The sequence below is a fragment of the Galeopterus variegatus genome, unplaced genomic scaffold (assembly GCF_000696425.1).
Source record: "Galeopterus variegatus unplaced genomic scaffold, G_variegatus-3.0.2 Scaffold2153, whole genome shotgun sequence".
NCBI classification, from domain to species: domain Eukaryota; kingdom Metazoa; phylum Chordata; class Mammalia; order Dermoptera; family Cynocephalidae; genus Galeopterus; species Galeopterus variegatus.
Genome location: NW_007728264.1, coordinates 127,624 through 137,253, shown reverse-complemented (window position 1 = coordinate 137,253; position 9,630 = coordinate 127,624). Strand labels below are relative to the sequence as shown.

General features: G+C 56.5%; 1 protein-coding gene across 4 annotated transcripts in view; it reads right to left on the bottom strand.

Moving 5' to 3' along the window:
* Nucleotides 1-9,615, bottom strand: part of DLG3 (discs, large homolog 3 (Drosophila)) — a 54,190-nt gene extending 44,575 nt beyond the window's left edge. For 2 of the 4 annotated variants that reach the window (XM_008580748.1, XM_008580749.1), the window contains exons 1-9: nucleotides 9,217-9,573; nucleotides 5,831-5,881; nucleotides 5,286-5,410; nucleotides 4,905-5,074; nucleotides 4,458-4,594; nucleotides 3,976-4,120; nucleotides 3,211-3,370; nucleotides 1,441-1,597; nucleotides 913-1,015 (exon numbers count right to left, since the gene is read on the bottom strand). In XM_008580748.1, the coding sequence (XP_008578970.1) occupies nucleotides 913-1,015; nucleotides 1,441-1,597; nucleotides 3,211-3,370; nucleotides 3,976-4,120; nucleotides 4,458-4,594; nucleotides 4,905-5,074; nucleotides 5,286-5,410; nucleotides 5,831-5,881; nucleotides 9,217-9,573 (1,405 nt within the window). Of the gene's footprint in view, nucleotides 1-912; nucleotides 1,016-1,440; nucleotides 1,598-3,210; nucleotides 3,371-3,975; nucleotides 4,121-4,457; nucleotides 4,595-4,904; nucleotides 5,075-5,285; nucleotides 5,411-5,830; nucleotides 5,882-6,141; nucleotides 6,196-9,216 lie in introns of all 4 variants that reach the window. The other 2 variants (XM_008580751.1, XM_008580750.1) reach the window with 2 other exon arrangements.
* Nucleotides 9,616-9,630: the final 15 nt, after the last annotated feature.

The following is a 9,630-nucleotide window of genomic DNA, read 5'->3' as shown; positions in this document are numbered from 1 at the left end:
GAGTGCTGAAAAAGCGCCCCCTCCAGCCAGTCCCTCCGTCCCGCGCGGGAGACCACGGACACAAAGCGGGGCGCGCGGGAGTAGGGGAGGAGGCAAGAGGAGGAGGGGAAGGAGGAGGAGACGCCCGAGGCGTGCAAGGGGGGAAGGAGGGGCGCCCGCCGCCCTCCGCCTGGGTCAGGGGGCGGGGCATGCGGCTGGAGGCCGCGCTTGGCCGGTCAATGGTTATTACGCCGGCCGGCAGGCTGGGGCTCGCCTTCTCGCAGCTCACCTCGGCACCTGGGCCTCGGCTGGCCCCTGGCGATCGCGAGCGTCATTTGCATAACCAGCCCCGCCCACTCGTCCCAGCCAGGGTACTGCTCACTGAGAATACAAAGACGGCCACCCGTCGCTCCCTATCCCCCTAACCCAAGGGCACAGAATCACCTTTTCAGCGCGTTTATGGGTCTTTCACGATCATCTAGGTGAGGGGAGAGGTATGGAGGGCAGGGGGTGTCATAGAGGTTTGGTCCAAGGTCTCTTAAAAGGTTGGATCTCTTCTCCCTGAGGTCCTTCTAACCAAGAGCTGCTCTCCTTTTTCATGGCACACAGTTCCTGTCTTCGCCTCTGAGCCCTCCGCCTCCCCTTTTTCCAGTTGCCCTAATCTCTGTGCTTCTTCCCGTAGGCTGCTGCCCACTACTGGCCTTCTGCTGCACCACGGCCCTGATCAGCAAGCTCTGAGTACAGACTTGATTAATGCTCCCAAGAGCCCAAACCAACCCCTACCCAGAAGAAAAAGGAGAGAGGAAGAGGTTAGTGCACTACGGTAGAAGGGACCTGGTTAAGTGGCTTTGTTACCTATGATAGCAAAAAGCCAACACTAAGTAAAAGTCTAAACTCCCCCACATCATCTTTTCCCACCTTCCGTTCTCCTACCTTCAGGTCTGTACTGTGCCACAATGGTGACTGACTGGCCAGCCCGTTTCAAAGCAGCTGCAGCCTGCTCATGAGTTGCATTCCTCAGGTTCACTCCATTCACCTGTCCAAAGAGAGAAGCAATGAGCCACCCCAAAAGCAAGAAAGGGAGTCTTCTGTTCTAGCAGTTAGGAGAGGGTGATGGGTAGCCCATCCCTAAGCCTATTTGGAGGCCTTTCCCAGTATTCCAACTTTGCCCCTAAAATAAGACCTAAAGGATATGACATCTCTAGTGTAATAATTATCTTTGTGTATGTCAAATGCCAATCAGGGTTAAGATCCAAGAGACATTCATTTCCTCCTCAAGGATAAGTCTGGTCTTGGTCCCTGTCCCTTATTAAGGACACGTCGTATGGCGACAAAATGTTTTCTCCAGTTCTTAGCCCTTCCCTCATCTCAAGAAGCATTCCCTGGAGGAAGCAAGGTCTCCCCTCCTCCCTTTTAGACTGGCAAAGCTCCCATCCTCCCATCCCGCCTTTGTCTCCTCACCGATAAGATCCGGTCTCCCCTGCGCAGCTCCCCACTCAGGTCAGCTGGGCCTCCCGCCAGGATAAAGGAGACAAAAATGCCTTCTCCATCCTCTCCTCCTACGATGTTGAAGCCCAGGCCTGTGGAGCCCTTGTGCAGGATGATCTTGCGGGGCTCTCTGGTGGAAAAGGAGTGGAGGGGTCAGGGTAAGGTAGATATGAACTATTGTCCCTGTGAAGTGCAGCCTGGAACAAGGCCCATACTCGCTGCACGGAGTAAGGACTTGGGTCCCTATGTATGATACCCTGTTCCTCCCTTCATCTCCTGAAACCTGCTTGGCTGCTGTTTTATGCCAGGTGCCAAGTTTCAGTTCCTCTTTCCTCCCTTCTTCCTGAGGGCTTGGAGTCAACTTCCCAGTGGACAGTCCTCTACTCTGTCAGGTTAACAGACCCCTACCCTGAACTCTAAAGACCAAATCTCAGAGCCCACTCACTGGTCCTATTCTATCAACCTGTTGATGAACCCTGGGCCACAAGAAGAGGAACCAGTTAGGGGCGGGAGAATCACCCTGGGGTTGATTGCACTCACCATCCACAAGAAGTGCAAACTCACTTTACACATGCTCCTCTGCAGTCTCAAAATTACACCCACCAACTATGACCCCCTCCTACCTTCCCCAACAACATATTTAGTCAGCAGCTACCACTGTGTACCCCTGCTAGGTGATGTGGGAGACAGATAAAGAAATCCCAGGTCCTGAAAAGCAGCTTAGGAGTCAAATTGAAGAGACGAGACAAGCACATGAAAATTTCGACTAAAACTAACCACATCGAAGGAACCCCTCTGTAAATGGTCAGTGTCATCAGGTGAGAACAAACAGCCACACAGGTATATCTATACAACCCAACTCCCAGCACACTCTCCCAGTTCACCGCCTTCATTTGTTATAAGCATCTTTCATCGGAGGAGCCCCAAGCCGCAAGCAAGACTCCTCCTTTCTTGCTCCCAGTCTCGGGTTCGAGGCTCCCTCCCTGAGCCCTGAACGCTCTTCATCACAGCCCTCCGTTCCTACCTGGCATCCCCTCCGGGCCGCAGGGAGCGGAGTGGCCAGGCCCACCTCTGCGAAGCCCTCCTCCAGGCCGAAGCCGAGGCTGAGCCCAAGCCCAGGGCCAAGCCGGAGCCTGAGAACTTGCGGGCCCTCTCCATGGCTCCTCTGGCTCTCCCCCGTCCGCCTACCCTTCCGGCTCCACTGCAGCCTGCCCAGCAGACTTCCAGGCCCCACCCCGCAAACCTGTCCCCCGGAACCCGGCCGGCCCGACCAGTTCCAAGGCGGGGCGCAGCCTCTGCCGCTGCTGCCAGTGTGGGGCGGGGTAGTTGCCCGAGAGGCCACCGGGCAGGTCAGCCTCTCAGAATCCCACCGAGCCCACCAGCTGAACTGCTTTCTCCTCTAATCTGGAAAGGTTGCAGTAGAGGGGGCTGCAAGTACCCCAGAGCGGGAAACCCCGCAGCCCCCACCTTCTCAGCCCCCTAAAGCTCCACCCCACCCTTTATCTGCACTTTCAGATGGGGCCACTCAATCGGCACTCCCCCTGATGGTAGAACTTGTTCCTGCGGCCACCTCTGTCCCTCTCTAGGGCCCCAAGGGCTGAGAGAGGGCCCTAGACCCCGAAGCATAGTGATGAGGGCCTTATCCTCTTCTTTGCCATACTACAAGGAGAATGAAACGGCCAGATATAGCTTCTTCTCCTCCCCCATCTATCTCTAGGTAGGACGAATGGGGCGGGGTCTTACCTGGTGAAGTCCTCCTCAGCCAGCATGTGCCTGGGGATAGGAGAGTAGCGGGTGGGGGGAACCTGAGGAGGCGCAGGGTAGCTGACCTTGCTCTCCACAGCCCCGAGATAACCCAGGCTGGAATTATGGCTTATGTGGTTGTCAGCCAAGGCAGTAAAAGCTGGAATCATGAAAGGGAGAGAAGAGTTCAGAGACCATTCCAGGCAGGTACTCTACCCCAACCCCCTCCAAGGACTTCCTCACACCCCACTTCTGGTGCAAAAGAGACCAATGAATACTGATTCCTCAGGCTGCTCCTTCCCATTCCATCCATTCCCCCCTACCCCCACCCCCCAGGGTTCTTCCTCCGCAGTCCTTTTCTAAATCCTGGGCTCACTCCTGTGAGTCTTAGAAAGAGCTGAAGTCAAGGCAGTCTACAAAGAAAGGCATGACCAGAGGTGTGACTAATAATAATCCCTCACATCTCTATAGCTTAATACAGTTTTCCAAGAGCTTTCTTGTCCATGATCTCATTTGATCCTTGCAGCACTCCTATGAGGAAGGCAGCACATATATCATTAGCTCCTTTTAGCCAAAGAGGAAACTAAAGACAGGTGAAAGGGACTTGTCCAAGGGCACCCAGCCCTAAGGGACAGAGCCGGGAGTTGGACTCAGTTCTTCTGAGCACTGTCCTCTGTGCTTGCTAACAAGGGGTATGAATTTCTTCCCCTCCAAAAACCAGGGGGCAGGGCTTCAGGCCAGGGACAGGGGCCGATGAGTACGTACTGCTGGCATAGTCAGGGGGAGCATACATGTCGTTGAGGTGGAGGCTGCCTGGCTTGGCCACCTTCAGATAGACCATATCAGATGTGTTCTTCAGTGAGGCCACAGCTTCCTCATGCCTCACATCCTGCAGATTAGTATTGTTCACCTAGAAGAGGAGAGGCCTCAGGCTAGGACTTGGGAGAAGGGAAGGCCTCTCCAGGGAACCCTGATGGGTGCCCTTTCAGTGAAATTCAGCAGTGCGCTACCAGAGGCCCAGGTATAGTGCTATGAGGAGCAGAGAGACAGGAGGTAAGGATAGGGCAGGTGAGGGAGACCCAGCCACAGAAAGAACGGCCTTGGTATCTGGGTAAATACAACTCAGATGATAGTCTTGAATTTTCCCATGATACCTTGTCCCTGAGTGAGGTTTAGGTGAAGTGAGAAGGTGATGGAGCTCCTCTCCCCACCCTACCATTTGGGCATCCCCATGAAGGCTGTCTCACCGCTAGCAGCCGGTCCCCAATCTGTAGGCGTCCATCCTTCTGAGCAGCACCCCCATCGATGATCTTGGTAATATAGATGCTGTTGTCTCCTGGGATGTGCTGGTTGCCAATGCCCCCAGCAATGCTGAAACCCAGGCCTGGGCAGGAGCCAGCAGGGAGTGGGAGAGGACCACAAGGAGAGGTTACAGTGTTCACTCAATCCTAAATCCAACCCCCCTCACCCAGCCAACCCACTGGCACCACAGAAACTTTCCCTAGGGATCCCAAATACTAGGCTGCCATCCTGAGGTCAGTAAGGAGGAGACCTAAGGTCAAGAAAGAAGACTGATCTGGAACCAGGGGAGTCAGGCAAGGAGTAAAGCCATTCCCTTCCATTCCCTATGGAACCAACCGGGACCTGGGACTGGGGAGGCTCTGGCTAGAGCACAGAAACCTGGAGAGCCACACCTTTGGGCCCTTTGAGTAAGTTGACCTCCATGATGGTCTCTGGTGGGGGCTGTCGTCTCCGCACCACCAACCGCACCACAGGGCCTGCCTCCTTCAGCGCCTCCACGGCCCGGCTGTGCACCACCTCTGACACGTCCACCTCATTCACCCGCAGTACACAGTCATTCACCCTGCGGGGAAGCCCAAGAGGCATGACACTGCGCCACCGCCCCTCCACCCATTCTCTTGCTTTTTCCTACTCATTTCCTCTCCCCTCCTCCTTCCTCCTTTCCCCCTTCCCTTCTCAGATCTAATAGAATGGTCATCCTGCCAGGTTGGCCCTCCTCCCCTCATCTCCACCCTGCCCCTACCACCCACAACCCTGCTTCCAGGCCATCTCACCCCAGCCTCCCATCCATGGCAGCTGCTCCACCAGGGATGATCTTGGTAATAAAGATGCCAGGGTCATCAGGGACATGGGGGTTGTCAATGCCACCAGCGATACTAAAGCCCAGACCGGAGTTGCCCTGGAGAAGGGGATGGAAGGGCACAGTCTGTTCACTCTGAGGACACAAAGGAGGGTTCCAGGCACCCAGCTCCCCCTACATCCCAGAGCAGGTTCTCCAGGCTTCAGAAGGTGCCATGGCAGACTGGGGCACATTCGTCAGAAACCTGGCAGTTTCCCAGCCTGTGCTGACAATTCTGGCAAGGTGGCCCCAGCAAACCCATCCTCTCCTCAATTCCCCAGGCCTCAGAGAGCAAGGTCAATTACTATTTGTTAGTGGGTTGATTGATTGATGCAGTGATGTGGCCTCTGAGGACCACTGTTTCCCCATCCTCCCAATGCAGGTCCCCCCATGAATCTTGAAACTGAGGTTCAGGGCCCTCCCATCTCTTGGCTCCAACCCTTTCCTCCCCTTTCATCCTTTCCCCACTGGCACACTCACCCGCTCAAGTACTATCTCCTCATATTTGAACATGCCATCACTGCCATTCACCTAGGGGAAGACACAGGCAGTTCCCTCAGTGCCTCCTGCCCTTGCGGCCATCTGCCCCCATCAAATAGCCTCCTCCCCCACTCCCACAGAGTAGGAGAGCCTGAGTACGCCCCAGGGCACCTCTTGGCCACAGACGGGAACGGGCTGCCCCCAAGGAGGCCACTCCCCTCCCCTTGCTTCCAACCATATCAGGCCAAACCCAGCTGCTCATTTAGCCCAGATCAATTGTCTGGAACTGAGCCAGCCAGTGGTGCACTCACCGAGAGGCTGGGTTCCAGGGCCTCGGGGCTCACTAGGAGGGGTGCAGGGCTGGCCTAAGGGGGATGGCAGAGATGGAGCATGACGGGCAAACCATGCCGCATGCCACATCCATAGGTACCCAGTGGCCTGGACAGGAAACCCCTCCCCTTTTGAACCATAGCTCTCCCTGACTTAGGGATCATAGACTTCTACCATGTCAGACCTGGAAGGACAGCAGCAACCATCTTGTCTAAATCTCTTCATGTGACAGATGGTGACACTGAGGCCCAGAGAGAACATGGGATGTGCCTAAGGGCACGCTGGGAGTTAGTGGCAGAGCAAGGGCTAGAACCTGGTCTCCAGGGGCTCTTTTGATTAAAGCAAGTGTCAAGGCCACTGATATTTTAGTCACTTGTCCCCTTCCCCCAGCATGGGAAAAAGGAAAGTTGTCCCCTTCAGAGTACCTCATGAACCCTCATTCTACACCTCCTTTTTGGTTCCAGTAACCCAATTCTTCAAATAGGCAGAAGGAGTCAAAGTCCCAATTCATTTTATTCCATGGGACTTTTGGTCCTGAACCCTTTGTTTTCCAGCAGAAAAAGCTAGGGTGGGATATGGTCAGGAGTCAGAGGCAAAGCCTCTGACAGGAGAGACAGGAGCCAGGGTGGACAATATTCCCCCTGAGGGAGAAGTTGATGACCCACAGACAGATCAGGGTCTGTGGTCTTCAACACATGGTAGCCGCAGGAGGAGAGGCAAGGGAAGAGGTTGGAAACAGCGGGTTGGCTTGACCAACCACAGAGGTGGCCTCCCAGACAGGACATACTTGTGGCCATTTTGTCAAGTGAAAATGAAATTCTGGACAGTCAAGTAGCATCTGCTCCCTGGCTCCCACTCTCATCCCCAAGAAAAGAAGCCCTCTTGTCTCTCTCCCCAAGTATCCTGGCACCCCTCCCCATCTTTCTCTGGCTGTGTTGTCCCTTTCCTGACTCCTGGTCCCCTCCTCAAAAGAGGAGAGCTGGAAACCCAGGGTGGGGGCTCCTCCACATGCTCTGCTCAGCTTCCCCCCTCCCACCTCCACCCCACACAGCTTTGGCGTCAAGAAGCAGAGAAGAGGAGAGGGGGAGAGGGCTGGCTAGTCATGCTTCCACCATTTGTGGGTCTGGCCCCAGGACTTCATGCCCTGCAGCCCGGGGGGTTGGTGGAAGGACTTCAGCTGTAGCCTCACCCTGATCCCCAATCCCAGGAGGAAGAATCATTGGCTCCTCAGAGACCGAAACCAGCACAGCTGCCTAAGGTACCATGCAACAGCCACACAGGCAAAAAGACACCCATGCAGCTCTTGTATGCGTCTGGTATACCATGTGTGCCTACATGTGACAAGCCATGCCTCAAGCCCAGCTTGAATGGTACCTAGAGGCTCCTGGCTCCCAGTAGTCCATCTTCCAGCTACTGCCCCACTCTCACTCAGGGACCTCGCTCCCAGAGCTAAGAGCCATCCAGGGACCAGCCCTGGCAAAGAAATCTTGACCAACTGGCCCAGCCCTGGGATTGGCACCCATCTCCCAGCTGGGCAGGACAAGCATGAGAGGGTGTTCGCAGGGGGAGGGCCCCAGGACAAAGGAGCAAGGAGAGAGGGGCACTCGCTGGAGAGGGCTAGGGGCCAAGGCAAGGGACATGGGAAGCAGTAAGTTGTGGACAGACAGAAGGCCAGAACCGAGGACTCCTCTCCCAGGAAGTCCCCTCCTTTGCTTCTGAGTGAGAGCACATCCTATCCCCAGAGGAGGACAGAAGCAACCAGAACGGTCACTAGCTTAGGGCAGTCAGCAACTACCCTCAACAGCAAAGCCTTCTCCTCTTCTCTCCACACCCTGGGAGCTGCAGAGTTGGATAACCAGACAGGCCCTCCGCCATGCCTGCCAGGGACCTGGCTCTGCCGGCCCAGCCTCCATTTTGCTGCTTCTCCCACAGATGCTCCTTCCATTTTCTAAGCTGGCAGTTTAGGCTGGGAGTGGAAGCCGGAGTTGTGCCCGGCACCCAGGGGCTCCCAAGCTGTGCCAAGTCAGGGCTGGGGGCTAAGCTCTCCCACATCTGGGGGTATCCAAGGAAAACATGCCCCACTGGGGCCAGTCCCTGCACCGGGGCAGCTGCCCCTTGCCTGGCTCCAGGCACCATGCCTGCTCTGGAGCTAGGAAGCTTGCTTCAGTGCCCCCCAACCCCCACCCCAGCACATACACTTCAGAGCTGCTTGGACAAAAGAGCCGGTCCTCTCAGCAGCCTCTCAGCCTTGCTTGGGACGTGTCCCTTGCCTCCTCTCCCTCCTTTCCCTTGCCTGTCAAGCGCCTCTTACCAGGGACACCACACACACACAAATACACAGAGGCACACACAAGCACACGCATGAACACTCTTGCAGCCACATGCTCACACACATAATATACATGTAGCCACACACACACAGGCAAACACATTGATCCTTGCAGCCTCATCTACAGAGACACCTCCACATTGAGAGAGACATCCTCACACGTCCATGTGCACATTCACACACAAAGGGACTGGGACAGAGAGGGACTCATGGCATCCACGGATGAAGCTCAGGGAGCTGGGCACATGGGCTCCCCTACATAGATTCATGGGAGCTCCATTGCTTTCCTCCACACACCCCAACATACATATACACACATATGTCCCCCCTATGCAAAGCACCATGCCCCCTCCTCCCTTCCTGTGGAGACACACACCACACACAGCCCCCGCAGAACCTCCCGCCCCCTGCCAGACACAGAGACACTGCCAACCCCCCGCACTGAGACAAACCCAATCCTCCACACAGGAAAATGTGCTCCTCCGCCATACCTTCACTCCCTGACACACACAGCTCCTCCCAATGCCCTCCAAATGGAGACCCCCCCCCAAACAGACACACACAGAGAACCACACATTTCCAACCGCCTCTTTGCCCAGCTGCAATGCTAGGGCTCAGGGTCCATGGGCTTGGAGCCCCAGCAACCCTTGCTGCACCCGAGGCCTCTAGGCCCCCATTCTCAAGCCTTCCCAGGTTGTCCCACCGTCCCCCCTCCGCTGGTCCATACCTGCTCATACCAGTCCCGATTGGTACAGGTGCACTCAGGCCACCAGCTGGGGCCGCTGCCGTTGAGTTTGGGGGTGCTCTTGCCCGGGACTGGCTTAGGGGGCACTGGCCCCACATCCCGGCCGGTGGGGATAAGCTTGGCCTTGGTACGAGGGGTGGGGGTGGCCCCCGCCTGCGAGGGCAGGGTCTGTGAGCTGTAGCCCCCATAACCCGCGCTGGCCCCATTGCCCCCACCTGGCCCGTAGGGGTCGGGCACCTGCCAGTCCCCGTAGCTGGGAGGCTCGAGGCGCCGCAGGGCAGCCAGGCGGGTCACCTCGTAGCACTCTGGGCACTTACAACAGTGCTGGTGCTTGTGCATGGCACTGCCCCCCGCTGCTCGGACCCCCCAGCCCACGCCGGTTTCCACGCCGCCGCC